Source organism: Arachis stenosperma, chromosome 8 (assembly GCF_014773155.1).
Source record: "Arachis stenosperma cultivar V10309 chromosome 8, arast.V10309.gnm1.PFL2, whole genome shotgun sequence".
Lineage (NCBI taxonomy): Eukaryota > Viridiplantae > Streptophyta > Magnoliopsida > Fabales > Fabaceae > Arachis > Arachis stenosperma.
This window is the reverse complement of record NC_080384.1, coordinates 20327454-20349030: the sequence shown is the minus strand read 5'-3', so window position 1 is coordinate 20349030 and position 21577 is coordinate 20327454. Positions and strand designations below refer to the sequence as shown.

General features: G+C 35.1%; 3 protein-coding genes across 3 annotated transcripts; 1 reads left to right on the top strand and 2 right to left on the bottom strand.

Moving 5' to 3' along the window:
- Positions 1 to 1848: 1848 nt before the first annotated feature.
- LOC130945552 (uncharacterized) lies at positions 1849 to 3163 on the bottom strand. The gene is made up of 7 exons (XM_057874261.1): positions 3154 to 3163; positions 2901 to 3029; positions 2672 to 2806; positions 2424 to 2536; positions 2260 to 2353; positions 2005 to 2174; positions 1849 to 1855 (listed from the first exon to the last, which is right to left on the bottom strand). Exons 2-7 carry the CDS (start codon positions 3024 to 3026, stop codon positions 1849 to 1851), a joined length of 645 nt encoding a protein of 214 aa, XP_057730244.1. The 5' UTR covers positions 3027 to 3029; positions 3154 to 3163.
- A 2881-nt stretch (positions 3164 to 6044) lies between these two features.
- On the bottom strand, positions 6045 to 6822 carry LOC130945551 (uncharacterized). Its single transcript, XM_057874260.1, has 2 exons — positions 6621 to 6822; positions 6045 to 6508 (listed from the first exon to the last, which is right to left on the bottom strand). Exons 1-2 carry the CDS (start codon positions 6820 to 6822, stop codon positions 6225 to 6227), a joined length of 486 nt encoding a protein of 161 aa, XP_057730243.1. The 3' UTR covers positions 6045 to 6224.
- Positions 6823 to 13058: 6236 nt separating this feature from the next.
- Positions 13059 to 16876, top strand: LOC130944073 (probable ADP,ATP carrier protein At5g56450). Its single transcript, XM_057872216.1, has 2 exons — positions 13059 to 14011; positions 16097 to 16876. The coding sequence occupies exons 1-2, from the start codon at positions 13661 to 13663 to the stop codon at positions 16730 to 16732; spliced, it is 987 nt and encodes a 328-aa protein (XP_057728199.1). The 5' UTR covers positions 13059 to 13660; the 3' UTR covers positions 16733 to 16876.
- Positions 16877 to 21577: the final 4701 nt, after the last annotated feature.

Below are 21577 nucleotides of genomic sequence, written 5' to 3'. Positions count from 1 at the left end.
TTCTCGGATGCTCTTTGATGAAGAACGAAGAAATTGAATCATTCAAATGGTTATTTCAATGCTGGCTTCGTTGCATGGGAGGAAACGCTCCGAAAGGGTTTCTCACCGATCAGTGCGCATCAATGAAAAGGGCTTTAGAGGCTTGTATGCCAACAACAGTTCACCGCTGGTGTATTTGGCACATCATGAAGAAGATTCCAAGCAAATTAAATGGGTACAAGGGACATGCGGATATCGAACAAGAAATGAGCCATGTTGTTTGGAACTCTCATAGCAAAGACTTATTCGATAGGAATTGGAACGATTTTCTGCTAAATTTTGGTCTTGCGGACAACAAGTGGCTTTCAGGTAATGTGTTTTTAAAATCTGCAGCAGAGGTGTAAATTGTATGTTCTCTCGGGTGTATTTTACGGTTTGTGTTTGGGTGTATTATGCAGATCTGTACGAAGACCGTCACATATGGGTTCCTATCTATCTGGATCACCACTTCTGGGCAGGGATGAGAAGCACACAAAGGAGCGAGAGCATGCATTCATTTTTTAACAAGTACATCACCCGGAACAGCCCGCTTATTCAGTTCGTCAAACAATACGATAATTGCCTCGGAAGCAGGGAGCAAGCAGAAAGAGAATCAGACGCTGCAGATTTTCATACGGTCATACCGTGTGCAACCAAATCCTCAATTGAAGCTCAGTTTCAAGATGCGTACACTCATGCAAAGTTTAGGGAAGTCCAAGCGCAATTCAGAGGAAAGGCGAATTGCATCACCAGATTAAAGAATTTCGCTCTAGGCTATTCAATATACGAAGTCGGAGAACAAGTTTCCAGCTCAATATTCAACAAGTTCGCTGTTACCTACGACTCAGTCGCAGCCGAGGTAAAATGCCAATGCTTATTATTCGAGTCGAGAGGGATACTGTGCCGTCACGCACTAAGCGTGTTAAGCTTCGAACAAGTAAGCCAAGTGTCCCCTAGATATATACTGGAACAATGGAGCAAGAAGGTAAAGAGGCGACACACACACATCAAGAGCAGCCACGACGAGCCACTAATGGAGCCAAGAAGCAAGAGGTTCGACCAATTGGTTTTTCGTTCGCAAAATATTTGCGAATTTGCCTCCGAATCGGAGGAGCTGACTGCAATTCTACACCGTACGTACGATAACGTCATGGCCGAGATGGAAGCATTAAAAGCCAAAAGGAAGGGGAGATCTTCTTTATCCCACGAAGACGCCAACTTGGAATCAGTTAACGAGCTTCAAAGCCCGCCAAGGATTCGAACAAGAGGACGTCCAAAAAACAGGCTAGGTTCAAAGCTAGAGAAACAGATTGCAAATGCCACAAAGAAGAAGAAGACGAAAGTTTTAAGCGAGGTACAAGGAAATGTTCTTTAAATTTGTGGCAATTGAGTTTATTTTTGTCGTTAATAGTTTAGCTAATGTGTGAGTGTTATATTCAGATAAACATGTTTGATGCTGCATCAGCGGCGCATTCAAATTCCAACCAATATCAAGGACACGTTATGAATTATCAGCTCAGGGTACCAGCGGCAGGGGATAACTCTTTGGGTGTATAGTTTTATAGGATATGGGTGTAAAAGCTCTGTTTCTTTTGGGTGTATTTTTGTTAATTCACAATTTACATATAGACACATATATAGATACATATAGAACAAAAGCTATAAAAATTCGCAGGTTATGGGTGTATATTTCATTTGATGTTTTTCTTCATATTTTAGTACATGTAATTCATACATTTTGAGTACATCGCAGACAGTTGGGTGTATAGTTTACGCAATCTTGGGTGTATTATTAGACTTGCGTTGGGTGTAACAGTTTATAATTTGCGTTCACCACCTGTAATACAGTTTTTAATACATCACAGACAGTTTACCAGCACAGATAGTTTAACTATGGGAAAAAAAATACATGGAATAGAAGTTGTTGATAATTGGCAAATATTTACATCATTTGTTTAAATTACAACTACGCAGCAGTTGGATTACCCAGTTTCTATATCAGCAGAATTAATCTGACAAAACGGACTCAATAATACAGAGGATGGCTTCGACAGCCTTATAGCACTACTCTCTCTAATTGCCCGATCTCTCTGTTTATTCATCTCACTGAATAGTATCCTGGAAGCATACTCCACTCTATAGTGGTCCACCTCCTCCTACAATTAAAAAGTATATTCTGTTTAAACAGCAATATTAATTCAGTAAAGTAATACAGAGTTATATAGTTCTAAAGATAGTTACCTGTGGCCAATTATCCCATTCATACTTCCCCTTTTTGATGTTTTCCGGCTCAATTAACTCAAGCCACTTCATAACGTAGATAGCGCAGTCATAGCTGAAAACGAAAAAAATAAATTACAAATCTCATTTAGGAAAGTTTAATGTTCAGACTCACAAATTTATACCTTGTTTTTTGCCCTGATATTTTAACATATGATGCTTTAATTTCCTTTTCCTTCTCGCCTTTCTCCAGAGGTTTCCCACCGGCATATGTTATCAAACTTGAAAATACATATCCCTTAAATACCAAAACAAATCATTAATACACCCGAATGAATGCACAGGATACACCCAACTGAATATGAAATATACACCCAACACAACCTTCGAAATAGACCTATCTATTAAAGTAAAGAAGACAGAGGCAACTTACAGTGAATTTATTAATGTCCTTTCTCTCATCGCTTGGAGCTTTTTTGTGTAGCGGGTCAAGTATTTGACATTTCCGCTTTGTTGTATTTATTAGCCATAACCACCAATGTCCCGAGTGGCAAACAGGAGCAAAAATCTGAAGGATTGCCACATTTCAACAGTGTGTTATTTTATTTGGCATATAAGTAAATAAATTAGCGTACTAACAAATTTAGCAAACGAAAACTTACATATGGATGCGAACTTAATTTTTTTCTATCTATGAAGTGAATGAAACTCGGGTAGGCTTCCACCCTGAATTCCTTTTCCGTTTTCGGGGATATGAATTCCCCCTTTGGGTGATCCGAAAGTGCCATGCTCTGCAAGAATTGCGAAACAAGAAATGAAATACTGAAAATACACAACTTACACCCAATCGAACCCAAAAAATACACCCAAATCAATGCAGAAAATACACCCAAAGTTCGTAGAAGTAACACTTACCACAATATCGGGGGGGGGGGAGACAGTATATTTGTTCCTGAAACCTCTTTTCATTTTTCTGGTTTAGGATGAGGCAGATGGCAGATACAATCTAGAAATATATGCCGAAATCAATTTTACATTAATAAACATTGCAGTTTACTTTGGTGTAAAAACATTAATGTTAGTCTAATATTACCTGAGATTCTATATCACTTTTTGCCTGGAGGGATGCAAGGTGCGATCTGATCAAAATGTATTCTCCTTTGCCAATCAGATTGCAAATCTCCTCATACTCGTCAGTATTGCCATTTGCGTCTTCCTTCAGTCTCGTCCCCCAGATGTAGCACTTTTGTTTCATATCATCTGTAATTTGATTTATTCCCCCTGGAGTTTCAAACTTTGCAGAACTTTCTCCCCTAGTCTCCCTCTGAATTTGTGGACTTTCGTTTGTTCCCATCGCCGCATTGCTTGCTAATTTTTGGACCAAAGTGTCTAATTGTTCTAGCATACTTGCAGTTTCTGGAGATTTTTCCCTTTCTGTCTCCTGCGTTGACGCCCCCTCCTGGCTGGAATCAGTCAGTCCAAGGCTGAATGATGGTATCCCTGAATCTGTTTTAGGAACATAGGTTGCTGTCCGTGCCATCATCAACAGGGCAGCAGCGTCTTCTGCGGCTGGATGACTGCGTCATGATGTATAAGAATAAGAGTAAGAATAATAATATACGGATGATAAGCAAAGATTGATTTTAGTCTGATGAACTTACATTTTTGTTGGAGCTGGGGGAAGCGTGGGTGTGGTTTCTTGAAGTTGCTTGGGGGATTCAGGAGTGCTGCACAGTAACACAAAATTAATCATGGCGTAAAGAAAAAATTGATCAGGAACAATATACACCCAAACTGTATGCAAATATACACCCAAACCCTAAACAAATATACACCCAATACTATTTCTTACTTTTCTGTAGTCCCTTCAATCCGTAGCATAGGGGTTGGTTCGAAATCTGTCTCAGGGGTTGTTTGGGATGCCGGCACAAAAACCTGGATCGGGACTCTAAACAAGAAGAAAAATGAAAGGTTAACAACGCCTTTGAAAATAATAAGGTTATAAGGTTGAAATATTCTTGGAAAACTCACATTGCAAGCGCTTCCGACGGTGTTTGTTCCCTCACAACCATCATATTCGAGTCAATCGGACTCAACCTAAAATAACCCAAAAAAGGTAAAAAATACACCCGAACAATTCAAAAAGAAGACAGGCTTTGTTTTTTGAGAACTTACATAGTTGCAGTTTTTGCTTTTTTTTGCTGCCTTTTTTTTCTTGAATAAAATAATAAAGGGCTTTTTTTTCAAAAAAAAAAATATATACAGAATTAGAAGTAGAAGGTAATAGAAGAACAAAAGTAACGGTTATTTGAAAGAGAAATTACATGCTCTGTGATGGCTGGTTTACGCTACTCTGTTCTGTGCGTCCTTGAGAGGAAGGATCATCACTTCCCAAGTTCACAGCCGGTAGTCTAAACAGATTTCATGTTATTCAGACAAAATAAGATACAGGTATAAAATACACCCAAATGAATGCACAAGATACAACCAACCGAATGGACAATATACACCCAATAAAACAAACGAAATATCCCTAGTAAACAACACACACCCAACTTGATCCACAAAATAAACCCAAATGTTTCCAGAAAATACATCCAAATCATGATAACAAGATTTTATTAAATAATAAAGGTTCTTACGTTTCAGAGGACACATAGCGACCTTCTGTCGATCGCAGGTCAGCTTGGTTCTCCCTGCGAAACAAGATACAATTATTAGCAAACAAAACACACCAAAATCTCAAATACACAGCCCCGCAAGACATACCCCTCCGCAGCAGATTTATCAACGGTTCCCCTTAGCCATTCATCGATTTCGTCACTTGATATTTCATATCTCTCACTACATTCATAAAATAAGATGTTAACAAAAATAATTACGATGATAGACCGTAATATAGCTTACGAGGTACTGTACCCGTCAAAGTATTGATCTTCTTTAGGAGGTGAATCCTCCACAACAACTTTTTCCTTTTCTTGTTGTGTTCTGGGTAGAAAAAAAAGAATACCAATCAGAAATAAAAAATTAATTTTATCACAGAATATTAATGAAAGAAGTGCTTACTCTTTTGGTGTTGTTTTTGTTTTTTTCTTTTTCTTCTCCTTCTCCGCAGGTGATGATTCTTCACTCCTATAAGTTAATAATAGACACTTCAATTAATACATGAAATCTTTATAATGAAGCCAAAAGAAAGGAGTAATAATTTCAGGACATTACTCATCACTTGGTTCAGATTCAGATTCTGAATCAGAATCTGGCTCCTCTTGCCTCTGCTTTCTTTTTCTGGAGTCCATTCTGGAAGGCAAACAACATCATTTAGAACATACTTAAATACACCCAAATGAATTCACAAGATACACCAACTGAATTAAATATACACCCAACGCAGCAAACGAAACACACGCTGCTTAATAAACTACATACACCCAACGTGATCAAACAAAATACACCCAACTCGAAAAAGAAATTACACCCAAGTATGGTTCTTACTTTTTCCCCTTTTTGCTGGGGTGTTTTCTTCCTGAATCCTCTGAGTCTTCTTGAGCCTCAGACTCAGAGGTAGAAGTGTCACTGTCAGTAGTTTCTGTCTTCGAAGACGAAGTTGGACTCGCCTTCCTTTTTTTGTTTTTTTGATTTCTTGTTTTTTTTTCTTTTTTTTCTTTTTTTTTTCATTTTTTCTCTTGTCTCTGCGATCTTCAGAATCCCCTGAAACATGAGATATTTTAGTTAGCAGCATTCAGGTAAATAAAATACACCCAACTTATTATGTTTACTTACCAAAATTTCCTGTCTTTCTGCAGACATTCTTTCCACCAACTGCTCCTTAGTCCAGTTGGCAATCCAGGGCTTTGGTGGTCTTTGAGTCCTGTTTTTGCCTTTGTTTTTTGAAAGATGAAAGTAGATTATCATGAGGGCGAAGAGGCAGCCATTAATTGATTTCTTCTTCTTCTCCTGGTAGTCTGTGATGCCGTTGACCATGAAGGTCAAAACATGCCCCCCCAGTTTCTCTCTGATATGCCGCCCATCTTAAAAATTGGGGCCAGGTGCACGGGCGATATTTTGTTTATCGTCGTTGGCAAAAGGAACGCCATCTGTATGTAGAGGATGAATATCCTCTTGAACATCAGGCGTTCCTCTTTGCTGCCAACGTCGATTTCCATCATTTCATCAGTAAGACTTTTGAGGGTCTTACCCTGGAATCTTCTATAAATTATTTTGTCATCATCAGAAAGTTTCTTATACTCAACTTTCTCAGGAAATAGATCTCCTACAAAAAGGAAGACAACAAAGTATCCAAGTCGGTTCAAAAACACCCAAGCATCAACTTATATAGACCCAAGCAACAACTTAATATACACCTATAATTTTAAGCTAGTTACCTGTTGCATTGATGCCAAGTGCATGACCTATTTTTCTTGGTGTTATTTGGAAAGAACCATATCCTGTCTTCAGTCTATTCTCCCCAAGTTTGAAGTTGTTTGTCAGCTCCCTTAAGAGTTGGTGATCCACCCTTAGTGGTGGGATGTGCATCAACCCACCGAATCCAAGATCCCTCACAATTGCCTTCTTCTCCTCAGTCATGTTTCTGAACTTATCACTCAGGAGATGTGTGGCACACTTAAGGTCTTTTGTTTGGTTTCTTGCTGCCATTTTCTCTGAAACGAACAATACACCCAAAGATAACAGTAAGATACACCCATATATATATGAGTCAGATACACCCATTAATAACAATAAGATACACCCATTGATAACAGTAAGATACACCCATATATGATTCAGATACCCAAAGATATCAGCAAGATACACCCATTGATAACAGTGAGATACACCCATAGATATTATTCAGATACATGCGTATAGATATTAGTCAGATCACTCAACCATGCTTCAATATCAAGCCACATTACAAGGTTAAGCAGTATACACCCCCGAATCTACGGAATAAACCCCCAAAATCAACAACAATAACAGAGAACTTAGAACAACAACGTAGAACTTAGAAGAACGACGTAGAAACTTAGAAGAACGACGTAGAACTTAGAAACATGTAACAAAGAAGCAAGAATAATAGTAAACCCTAGAAGAACGACGTAGAAGAAAAGTAAAATATACAGGAATCTAATGAACTTACGTTGAGTATTGTTGCTTTGTTTTTCTCTTCAGATTCTTCACAGAGAGTTTGATGGTGTTTTGATGGAGGTTTCGAAGAACGATTTGTATATTTTGAACTTTGATTTTCGCTCGAAAATTGGAGGGTTTCCTTGTTTTCGAAGTGCCTTGAAAAATGGAAGAAGTGGAAGAAGTGGAAGAGTCTGCCATACGTAACCGTTTGAGTGTTGAGCGATTTAATTTAAAATATTAATATTTTTTATTATTTTCAAAAATTATATTTTTATATTTGCAAATACATATATCTCGTTTACAGTAACGAGATATATGAAAATTGAAAAAAATACACATATCTCGATACGGATAAAATTATCTCGTTTACAGTATAAACAAGATAAGAGATGCTGATGTATTTTTCTAATAATTTTTAAAATTATTTATTTCAGAAAATAAAATATTTATTTAGTTTATTAAAATAAAAAATTCCCACATATTATTTGATTTATTGTTAATAAATATGTATTTCACTAATCAAATTAGAATTAAGTCCATTAGATGAAAAAAATTTTGAAAAAAAAATAATATTTTTTTAATATTAACCAAAATATTTTTCATAGAATTTAAAAAAGAAAAAAATTTGGAGACTAACTTATTTTCAATCTTAAAATTATTACTATCATTTAGTGGTTAACAAATTTAATTTGTTTTTATAATATATGTCCTAATATATACTAATTATTTTATATTTTTAATATTTACATGTTTAATTTATAAATTGAATTGATAATTACTATTATTAAAGGTATCCCATTTTTTTAGAAGAAAATATTAACTTTGAACAAAAGACTAAATTAGAACGATATAAATATTTTAGACAAAAATAAAATGTTTTTAAACATTAAGGATAAAAGAGAACTTTGTTCAAATATTATGGACCAAAACAATATTTTTCAATTGTAAAATGTTATTTATTTTCAAATATTTAATAATAGGGTAAAATATATTTTGTCCTTAATGTCCTTAAGTCCTTAATGTTTTCGATTCATTCAATTACAATTGAAAAAAATATTTTATTTTTGTCTAAAACATTTATATCGTTTTAATTTAGCCTTTTGTTCAAAGTTAAATATTTTCTTCTAAAAAAATGGGATACCTTTAATTATAGTAAATTATCAATTCAATTTATAAATTAAAACATGTAAAATATAAAAATATAAAAATAATTAGTAATATTTAGGACATATAATTATAAAACAAATTAAATTTGTTAACACGGTAAATGAATAATAATTAGCTATTACTTAAATTATACATTCTTTCATTTTTAATAGTAATAATTTTAAGAGTGAAAGTAAGTTAGTCTCCAGATCTTTTTCTTTTTTAAATTCTATGAAAAATATTTGGTTAATATTAAAAAATATTATTTTTTTTCAAAAATTTTTCATCTAATGGACTTAATCTAATTTGATTAGTGATACATATTATTAACAATAAATCAAATAATATATGGAAAATTTTTATTTTAATAAATTAAATAAATATTTTATTTTTTGAAATAAATAATTTTAAAAATTATTAGGAAAATACACCAGCATCTCTTATCTTGTTTATACTGTAAACGAGATAATTTTATCCGTATCGAGATATGTATTTTTTAATTTTCATATATCTCCTTACTGTAAACGAGATATGTGTATTTGTAAATATAAAAATATTTTTTGAAAATAATAAAAATATTAATAATTTAAATTAAATCAAACTCTTAAAAATAGAATATTTCAAATAATAAGATAATAATAGAAAAGATGAGCAGTTTCAAATAATAGAAGAAATAGGCGATTTTAACTAACTAATTAATGAACTTGGTAGTGGTTAGCTCACTAGTTTGCTTAAGCAAGTGTTGGGGATTCGAATTCGCTTTATTATTATTTGAATTGATTTAGTGTAAATTCTAATAAAAAACTCGGTGGATGGAAGTAGTACGGTTAAGATCGTCCACTTCCATATTAATTGAAATGTTCTATTTTTAAGAGTTTGATCTAATTTAATTATTATATTTTATTATTTTTATAAAATATTTTTTTTATTATAAATTATATCTCGTTTACATGGTAATAATTTTTAAATGATTTATTTTAATAAATAAATATTTATTTAATTTATTAAAATAAAAAACCTAATAAGTTGTCTCTATGACACAGATATAATGTCACACACACTCTTTTTTTTTTGTGGGTCCAATGAATCAACAATTGTATACTCTAATTAATTCTTTCCCATCCAAGAGCCATCAACATAAACTACTAATACATTGACACCTATTCTTCTACACATGTAGAAACAATTTTCTTTCTACACCATAGAATCCACCTATAATTTATGTATCATAAAATATAAATAAATACTTTTATGATGATATTTTTACATGATAACATCTTCATATAAATATAATATTATAAATTGTTAGATATTTTAATATAATTGACCGAATATATTTAACTGAACTATCTAATAATTTATAATAATACTTTATATAAAGATATCTTCATGTAAATATATCTATAAAATATAACAGTCAATTTTGCTTACAAATTTTATTATTTGTCCATTCTAAAAGTCTAATTTATTAATTGAAATTAAAAAAATATATTAAAAAATATACACCATCTACCCATTACACCACATTATTTACCATCTTTCTCAATTCCTTTGCTTAAAAAAAATTAGCCTCATACTTCATCATTATAGCAATAATTCATTTGAGGATAAAGGAAAGGGATTTTTTTTTTCTTAAATAAAATAAAAAATTATCTAATTTCTTAAACAAGATATTTGAACTTTATTTCTCAGAATATAATTTTTTTTTAGTAATTAAGGCAAATTCATCGCACCTCTGACGAATTCTATATAAATTATGGAGTTTGCCGCATCTCTCGACGAACTCTATAATTTATATAGAGTTCACCGCACCCCGGCGAACTATATGATTTATATAGAGTTTGTCGAACTCTCAGGTGAACTCTATGTTACGTTTCCAAAATAAAAGTATGCCTGTTGGAGAGCAGATCAAAGAGCCACAATTTCATTGTCCACTTTCATTTTCACTGTTGACATTTTTCTCTACAATGTCAAGGAATCCATTGTTATCCATTCATTACGATGGTGAAATAGTGTATGATGAAGAAGGTTCTATCGTTTTTAGATTGGGACAACCGATAATTACCTATATGACACCAAAAGTCAACAATCTAACAGCGTTAAAGAATTTGATATTGAATTCCGTCGGGCAACAAGAGGCAAAAAGGGTAAAAAAAAATTTACTATAGATATCCGACCAAAGTAGATGGCAGTTTGTTTTATAAAAGGTATGTTACAGTTGTCTTCTCTTTGTTGCTAGTATATTTATCAGGCCAAGGTTATGAGAAATATTTCTATTGTTTTAAATTAGGTATCGTCTACGTGACGACAAGGATGTACGACTTATAAGGTCATGGCACAACCGATGGACAAATGTTCATTTGTTGAAATTATTCGTGTTTCTCCTTGAGTTGGGTGGTCGAGGATCATCTGCAGATACTGTCGATGATAGTCCGTTGAGTGGAGCTGTTAGATGAACTATCAGAAGGACGATGGGTGATCTAAATATGCCACCTGAAGGTAGTCAAGAGGGGTCTAATGTTAAAGTTTGTGATGTTGACTTAATGGATGATGGTGTTAAAAGTCATGATGGTTCTACTATCAGGGATCCGATGATGGATCAGTATGAAGTTAACCTCAATGACGGAGACGACGTTGACGAAGAACCACCCGAAATTCCTGATGATGGTGACAAGGAAGAAGAGATGAACTACTATGGTGAAACACAAATCGCTCTACACAGCCTTTCATTTCTCGACTATATGACCGGCCGAATCATTTCACGAGGTTGATCTAGATACAATGACTTCCGATTGGTCATTTACCTAGGGAGGCCTCAAAGAGGATCCAAACAACGAGTTTGAGGTTGGACAACAATTTAAGAACAAGGAAAAAGTCATATTGGTAGTTGAGCAGTACAGCATCAACAGTAGTAGAAAGTGACCAGTTGAGGTACAATGCACAGTGTATCTAGTTCGGGACCGATTGTAATTGGAACATACTCATAACATATCGCCGAAAGCAAGAAAAGTGGGAGGTTAGGAGATACACTGGTCCTCATACTTGATTGCAAACATCGATGGGTCAAGACCATCGTAGGTTGTCCTCTGGGTTGGGAACAACACCCAAAATTTACTTACATAACTCCTCAATGGTCCGTCCCTAATGGTACTGCTCCCATCCACCAATGCATTCACTCGCAGGATCACCGTCAATCTTGAGTCCTAGCTGATAGGCCACGTCCTGTAGGGTGATAGTCATCTCCCCGCATGGTAGATGAAACATGTGGGACTCAGGCCTCCACCTTTCAATCAACGCCGACGCAAGTGGCCAGTTGTGCTCGAACTCGACCATATAGGCCACATACTCAAACTCGGTTCATCTGAGATATGGCATAATCTGCTCAAGCGGCCGTGTCATCAAATTCTGCTTGGTGCGCAAGATCTGAGGCGCCTGCCAAATGGAAACAAAAAATTAACAAAATAAGGACGGTGAACACATAAAATAACAAGTTCACTGTTTATTAATTACACTAAAATAAACAACAATGAAAAAAGTGTACCACTCGATCAAGCATGCCAGCAATGTGCTCAGCATGATCCAATCTGTACATAGTATCCTCATAGCCTAATAACTGCTGCTCCATCTAAACACATTCTAGTAAAATGAAATCAGATACACCGAATTCAGTTCTTTTTACGTTAACTAAATTATTAAAAAATATATTTTAATCTATAATAGCTTATAAACTTACTAATTTAAATTTAACCCAACTAACTGACGTAGTCAACTAACATCCTAATTAACAACTAACTAAATCCTAAATTTTACTAATCATGTTTCTTTCTAATCTAACTTAACCTAATTAATTATTTCACTAATTACCTTCTAATTCACAACTTAAACTAATTATTCTGACTAAACTAACAATTTACTCTGTTATACTAATTAACATGTTATAGGTAATAAACAACAACTATACTTGAAAACAATAACATAAAAAATCTAACTAACATGTAAACAGTTAACAATAAGTCTAACTAACATATAAACAGTAAATTTGTAACTCTAATTAACATGCAACCTATAACTAGTAATTTTATCTAACATGTAAACAATAACTCTAACTAAGCTAAAAAAAAGTAACTCTAACAAACTTATTATTTACTAATCTGAAACTGAGAATGTCGTCTACAACAAACTTCACGGACATCGAAAAGACAGAACGGAAGAACAAAATAAATTGAAGGAGAGATTGGAAAAGAAAGAGACAAAAGAAAATTGTCCCACCAGGTATATACAGTACGCCAAACTCACCTTAGAGTTCGTCGGAGGTGCGACAAACTCCATAATTTATATAGATTTTATTGGGAGTGCAGCAAACTTGTTTTAATTAAAAAAAAAGCATATTTTAAAAAATAAAACCCAAATACCTTGTTTGAGAAATTAAATAATTTTTTTATTTTATTTAAAAAAAATCCTAAAGAAAAGAAAGGGAAAAATCACTATTGATATCCATTATTGGATAAACTCAAAGAGATGTCTTTCCATTCCCAAACTAAATATTATTGATGGAGATAAGATCGGAAAATGAAACACGTAGCAGTAGTTGTTATGCCTTGTGATGGTTCAACAATCTGGATTCAATTCTCTTTGCTTTCTTGGTTTCATTCCCTTCCATTTGAAAACTTCCCAACATAGCAGTAGATCACTACACGTGGAATAATCCACGCAGTCAGAGAGAGTAGAGAGAGAGAGAATCAGTAACAAATGAAAATGAAACAAAACTATCTTTATCGGTTTATCCATGGCTGCCGTGACCGGAAAGTCAAAATGGAACAAACAAGATAAAGAAAAGAAACCCATTCCACTCTTTAACCATTTACTCTATCACCATTAGAAAATAGAAGCCCATCACGTTTTTACGATTCCCTCCTTTTCCTGATTCTTGATATTGATAAAGGTATTAAAAAAATTATAAAAAAAAGAAAAAAAAATCAAACTTGCTTTGAAGAACTACGAAATCACATAGGCGGTGTGCTCCGGGCACCCTTGTTTCTTTATTAAAGGAAAACCAATAATGGGTATTTGCAATTTTGTGCAAAGTTTTTAACTTGGAGAAGAGGAAAGTATTGTGGTGAAGGAACGCAAAAGGGGGAAATTTTGAAGGATGAGCGGTGAGGATGATGACCCAGAAAGAGCAAGATTGAGATTAAAAAGAGAACAAGAAAGATCGTCGTTGAATTCAAAGCTAGTGAACTTTCACCGTGATCTCATGGCTGGGGCGGTGATGGGTGGGGTGGTTCACACCATTGTGGCCCCTATTGAGAGGGCCAAGCTTCTTCTGCAGACGCAAGAGAGCAATTTGGCTATTGTTTCGAGCGGGCGTCGAAGATTCAAGGGCATGTTTGATTGCATACTCCGCACTGTTAGAGAAGAAGGCGTTCTCTCTTTGTGGCGTGGTAATGGCAGCAGTGTTCTTCGCTATTATCCTTCCGTTGCACTCAATTTCTCTCTCAAGGTTTGTATTCTTTCCTTAAATTCATTCTTTTTCTTTTTCCCCCAAAGAATTTATTGACAATCTTCCATATTTAGGCATTAGATTCCCCATCAATTGAGCCAAGAAACTTAACACACTATGCATATAACATGGAGAGTTTGAGTGATATTATTAGAAAACATAGAGAGTTTGATTGATATTATGGACCATTGCAGTGAGTCTCTGATTACTTCAATGTTAAATGGTCCTTGAAGAGTTGAAGTATTTGCAGTCATATATCATTTGCATTTTTGTTGACATACTATTTTGGTTGCGTCGGAGACTACTTTAAAGGTTTATGTTATGTTTGAAAACAAAATGAAGAATGGTGGATGATGTCATCTTCTAGATGCCCTGTGAATGAATCTGTTGTATGACTATTTGGAACTTGTATTCCATGATGGTGTTTGTTCCATGTTCCCAACATTTTTGCACCTCCCGTCTTTGTGGTGCTATCAAGGATGACTAGTTCTAATTAAATGCCTCTTTCTTTCCCTAACTTTATTAGATGTTTCCATTTTCCAGTCCTTTAGGTTAGATTTTTCTTGAAATGCATGATATCAGATAGATGTTTCTGCATTCCTTGCTGCCTTCATGTTATTGAGACTAGTACTCAATGGCCAGAAAATTTGTTTGTTTCTGCTGGGACTAAGAGTAATACCAGTTGACGAATTCATCTATGGGCATGGGTGTGAGTGCAAGTGCAAGTTTGTAAAAGCATCAAATTATGAAAACCACAAAGAACATGTATCGGCAAAATAAGATAACTACAGTTAATATTTTTCAATAGAACAATATATTGATCAACACGTTTTGCAATAGGAGTTAGGTCTTGATGCTAACTATAGGAGTTAGGGACTTACATAACTTAGATACACACGGATTGATTCATTATTCATTTCGTTTAATGTTTGATTCGAATGGTCAGGATTTCTCGGCACCATAAGAGAATTTCCTTTTGGAGAAGGATAATTTGTGTGCTTTCAATTATCAAATTATCTGCAACTTTTTTTTCCCTTCCAATTATTATTTAGCTCCAGCATAGTCAATATAGTGTTTCAGCATAATTCGAGATTAGTTAAGTAGATTGTTTCAGGATCACCAGTTACTTTTTTAAGATGAAAGTAATTTGATTCGTCACTCTGCTTTTTCTTTCTCCCCATCAACCATCACCACAAAAAATCTAACAGATGCAAATAGGAGCATCATTTTTAGATTCCAAAACATCTATAGATTTATAGATCACAATTAAAGGGAGTGAATGGAACTGATGAATTCTGAGCTGGGCATCTGATTTCATTGTTCGGAAGGAAAATATTTTCTCTCTGGAGGATTTTATGTGAAGTTTCATTGAAGTTGCTGAGTGAAGAATATGGGAATTCTTTCTGGCCAAATGCACTTTGCTGATAGTGGTCTATAGTATAATAACAGCAGTATCTTTACCACAAAAAGAACAGAAAGGATTTAAGCATTTATTCTCATTTAAGCTGATGCTTTAGTAAAGATGCGACATACGTACAACAAAGTTCCTCGCATAAGATGCGACTCATGCAGCCATTATTATTGTGTATTTAGTGTCCTAACCTAAGACATGACATGATTATTTGGAAGATAATTAAGTCTAAAGTTGCTAATCCAGCTATTCCACACTTGAACAGTGACCCCAAGGTTAGTTAATAAATTGCCAAAAAGCAATCATAAGAACCCTTGAAATCTACTTTTGGTTGTGTTGCTTTGCTATTCCCTGTTTCCTTTTCCTTCTTGTTCTTTTTTAACCATGAGTGATTCAGACAAAGGTGATCACAGCTTGGTGCCAGACCATATTTTCCGTGTAAATTGTAAAATAATGAGGATTTCTTGTCGTGAGATGATAGATGGTATTTTTGGAAAATAAAATTCACACCAACTTACCTGTCTTTGCCCTTATTGAAGTATAATATGCAATATTAAAGAAGATAGTGTATAGAATAGTGTATAGAAACATGCAACATTTGAGTAGAAAGTTATGTTTCTGTAACAGAATGTTATAGTTAATGTAAGAATCTTGATAAATTGTTCCTTCAACAGGATCTATACAGGTGCATGTTAAGAGGTGGAAACTCTCATGACAGTACTATCTTCTCCGGTGCATCTGCCAATTTTGTCGCTGGTGCTGCGGCCGGTTGTACAGCACTTATCTTAGTCTACCCCCTTGACATTGCACATACCCGCCTTGCTGCTGACATCGGAAGGAAAGATGCACGTCAGTTTCGCGGCATCTACCATTTCCTGGCTACCATATTTGAAAAGGACGGGATCCGGGGGATTTACAGGGGCCTTCCTGCATCCCTACAAGGAATGGTGGTCCACAGGGGCCTTTACTTTGGAGGCTTTGATACAATAAAAGAGATTCTATCCGAAGAAGAATCCAAGCCGGAGATTGCTCTGTGGAAGCGCTGGTTGGTAGCTCAGGCAGTCACAACCTCGGCAGGGTTGATATCTTACCCATTAGACACGGTTCGCAGGAGGATGATGATGCAGTCGGGGATGGAACGGCCGGTGTACCACAGCACCCTTGATTGCTGGAGGAAGATCTATAGGACAGAGGGGTTGGCTTCATTCTACCGCGGCACGGTTTCAAATGTGTTTAGAAGCACAGGTGCTGCAGCTATCTTAGTCTTGTATGATGAGGTTAAGAAATTCATGAATTGGGGGAGATTGTAACACCACCAACTTACCAACGTTCATTGATTTCATTGACACCTAGGACTAATTACATCATTGCATCAAATTTGGTATACACTTAAAATGAGGATTAGGATTAATTTTTGTAAAGTTCAAGTGAGCTCAATTACAGTTCATTTGTTATGATGTGTCTTCATTCTTCACTGGCATTCCAACAACAATGCCATGTTGCTCATATGGCTCTGATATACCAATTTTTCCTTTGTATATTTTTTCAATTATAAGAGATATGACGAGGAGTTGTGATTGGCAAGAAAGAAAAGAAAAGCGCTTGCCCTTTTTCTGTTTAAACTTTAAATATATGTACTTGTTATTTTTCTGGTTCTGTTTTCAATGTTTCAAGTTTCTACAAGTGAGGACCCTACTGCCACAGCGTTGTCTCGTGCTGCTACAGAGCACAAGTGTGAACCCAAAGCAGACAAGAATCCCCTAAAGGCTATGAAAAACTAGCATAACATATCCTTAAAAAATCAGTAATTATTATATGTTTATATACATTTATATATATTTACACATTTTTAACTAAATAATTAACTACTAGAATAATTAAATTTATCATAGTAAAATAACAGAAATTTATATAGTTTTTATGTTAAATTGATATTTACAAATAGTTAAATAATTTGAGATATTTGATTTTGACCGTTTTTATTTGAACACATGACTTTTGCATTTTGGCACACATTGCTTTGTACCATATTGACATAATCTGATAAGAAACTTTCTAATCATCGAAAATTTTTGCAACGAACTTTTGGTTAGCCAACCAAGTCTTGCTATAACTTACAGTATAGTTGAATTTAAATTAAATTTCTGCAATAATAGATTTCACTTTTAGCAATGGATGTACTTCAACCAACGACCTAATAGCATCTTCAATCGTGTCTAAGTCCAATATGGCTTGATCTTGTGAAATCATGCCCATGGTACACGTGTGTTTGCTATTGTATCTCCTGATATCCCAACAACATTTCTTTCAAATCAAGCTAGCTCAGATAAACTAATCACATCTTCTATCATGTCCTTTGCATTTTGTGTAGAATATCTGCAGCTTCGACTCATATGCCATGTAATCAACTCCTCTAGTCTCTAGAGATAGTGTAGCTTTTGATTGTAGATATCACCGACTCTCTAGAACCAAATTTTATTTTGATACTAAACTCACCGTCTTTTGTCATTGCATTGCCTTCACCTACCAAATGCGAACTATCGTTAGTCATTCGAGCTTAAATAAAAAAATGATAATGGTAACTAATTTTGAATAAATATAACATACCCATATTCGCATACTCATAAAATTTCGAAGCATGCATGGCTGCGAGATCCAGAGCTCACATAAAAGACGGAATACCGAAGAGATGCTAGTTGACAATAGTATCTACTTCATTTTGCACTGCCAGATTGACTGCCTACTTTCTGTCATCATTTTTGTCATCAATTTCATAGTTGACTTCGAATTCCTCTTCACTGTCATTGTGATCATTTTCCCAAGATATGTCCTTGATTTCATCTATATTCAACTCCCTGTCAACTGCATCCAGGCACATATGTTGTTCAAACTCAACGTACAACTCGATCATCGGCACGTGAAATTGGGTTTGTTGATTGTGAGAATACAGGAAGGCAAAGAGCAAACTTAGGGAGTAAAATAAGGTTTGCAAGGAGTTTTAATAGGAGAGAACTTGTAGGGAGTTTTCATAGGAGGATTTTATTCTTGATCATTGAAGTTATAGCATAGATGATACTATATATATTTCTATAGCATTGTAATTGAAACATCATCAAAAATAAAAAAGAAAATTAATTCACATCATATTTTCTCATATTGTCTTTGTTATAGTTAGTGCATTATTGTGGGTAGTGCTCAATTTCATATTACTTTGTATCTATTAGAAGTCCAAATTCCGCTGCAGACTCAACAATTGGTATCAAGAGCCAACGTTATATTATTCATTATTTGCATGGTAAAATTTAATTTTGAACATAATGGCTTCTACTAGTGGTAATGTCAAAGTAGGCAAATATGAAATCGAAAAATTTAATGGAAAAAGTAATTTTTTCTATTGAAGGATGCAGATGAAAAATCTGCTTATATCACAAAAATTACACAAGGCACTGACAGGAAAAGAGAAAAAGCCAGAGGAAATGAAAGATAGGGATTGGGAAGAATTAGATCTTGAGGTGCGGGCTGCAATAATCTTATGCCTTGAGAGAGATGTTGCTTTTTGGTAAATAAAGAAGTAACTGCAGCAGGCGTATGGGTAAAGTTGGAGAGTAACTTCACGACGAAGACTCTAACTAACAAGATCTACTTAAAATCCAAATTGTATACATGCAAGATGGAAGAATACCTCAATTCGAGAATATATCAATAAGTTTGATAGGATTATATCAAACTTAAAGGATATAGATGTTAAGATTGATGATGAAGATCAGGCACTCATATTGTTACTTTCTTTACCGAAGTCCTATGAAAATCTGGTGCAGACATTGATGCTGGTGGGTGACACTCTGACCATGGATGAGACGAGAGCGTCACTTTTAGCGGATGATCTACGTAAGGTTGCTACAAGTGTAATGTCATCTCCAAATGGAAGAGAGTATAATGATCAAGTACAAGGATTGTTCGCAGCTAGAGGAATGACTAATGAAAGAGGAAAAGGTAATAAGCGTGGAAAGTCTAGGCCAAAATCTAGACCTCACGCGGAGAGAACATGCTTTAAATGTGGGGAGCTTGGACATTTTAAAGCAAATTGTCCAAATAAGAAGATAACTTTCAAAAAACAGAACAATGACAACCCAAAAAAAAAAGCTAGAAGCAAGCTACGTCTCAAATGATTAGAAGGACTATTACTCTGTGACAGAACAATCTTATGAAATTTTCAATAAGTGGATTCTTGATTCAGGAGCATCTCACCATATGTGCCCAAATAGGAAGTGGTTTACTACCTATTCAAAGCATAAATGGTGGCACAATTTTAATGAGCAATGATCATGCTTGAAAAACTGTGGGGTTGGGTACTATAAGAATCAAGATTTATGATGGAATAGTAAGAATCTTAAAGGATGTGAGACATATTCAAGACTTGCAGAAAAATCTTATCTCCATAGGTTTGTTGGAGAAAAATGGTTGTAAAATAGTTGCGAAAAATAGGGTACTAAAAGTTGTTCGTGGTTCTTTGGTAATGATGAAGGGAGTTCGTCACGATAATCTTTATTCTCTTTTGGGGACAACAGTCATAGGTGACTTAGCAGTTGGAATCTGTGGAAGTAGAGATCAAACAAATTGCACAAGAATATGGCACATGCGACTTGGACATATGTCAGAGAAAGGTCTATCATTGCTTTGTGGACAAGGTTTGCTGAAGAATATGAAGAAACCACAAATGAAATTTTGTGAGCATTGCGTGTATGAAAAGGCACACAGGGTGAAATTTTTTACAAGCAAGCACAAAAGTAGAGGGTTGTTAGACTACGTGCATACTGATATTTGGGGCCTGTCTAAAGTTGGTTCCAGGTATTTTGTTACTTTTGTTGATGATTATTCCAGGTATGTTTGGGTTTACTTCCTCAAGTATAAGAATGAGGTATTCGACACTTTTAAGCGATGGAGAGCAATGGTCGAAAATTGAACAGGTAAGAAGTTAAAAACTCTACGATCAGATAATGGCACAGAGTACACGGATGGGGCTTTCAAGGAGTTCTGCGATCGAGAAGGCATTGTGAGACACTGGACAGTTAGAGAAACACCACAACAGAATGGAGTTGCTGAACGACTGAATCGTACGCTACTTGAGAAGGCACGGTGTATGCGCTCTAATTCTGGGTTAGGTAGAGAGTGGTGGGCGGAGTCGGTTGCTATAGCATGCTACATAGTGAACTGATCCCCACATTCTTCCCTAGATGGAAACACACCTTATAAGGTGTGGTCAGGGAAACATGCAGATTACGAGAAACTTAGAGTTTTTGGATGCACAACCTATTATCATGTCAAATATAATAAGCTTGATGATAGAGCTAAAAAGGTAATCTTTTTGGGGTATCCAAGAGGAGTTCAAGGGTATCGTCTTTAGAGCATAAATGATTCTAAATTTGTAATTAGTAGGGATGTTACCTTTGATGAACGATCTATGGTAGCTCTGTCTAAAGATACGATGCCAGATGATGGTGATGTTGGAAAAACCTCAAATACTCAAGTGGTGGAGATAGATTCTAAATACTAACAAACAGATTCTAATAATGTTCAGGTGGAGCATCCTAATGCTACTCGAGATGATGCAGAGGATGAACTTGATCACGAGGAGATTCAGCGAGAAAATGCACATGCATTACAACAACAGCAGCAGGATTCTTTGGCATCCACTAGGCCAAAGAAAAATTATAAATTCGTTCAGAAGTTTGGGTCAAAGAAGCCTTTGAGACATTATGGGCAGGTAAACTTGGTAGATTATGCACTCTCGGTGGAGGATGATGAGCCAGTCACCTTCAAATTTGCTATCAAAAATAAAGATAGAGAAAGTTGGTTGGTTGCCATGGAAGAAGAGATGCAATCTCTCCATAAGAACAAGACATGGGAGGTGGTCCCACTCCCATTGCCTATGGAAAAGACTGCAATTGGTTGTAAATAGGTGTATAAAAGAAAAGAAGATCCTACTAAGTCAGATGGTACAAGATTCAAAGCTAGGTTAGTATCAAAGGGATTTATACAAAAAGAAGGTGTTGATTACAACGAGATATTTTCTCCTGTGGTAAAGCACACTTCCATAAGGGTGCTTTTGAGTCTTGTTGCTCAGGGTGATCTTGAGTTGGAACAGCTAGATGTAA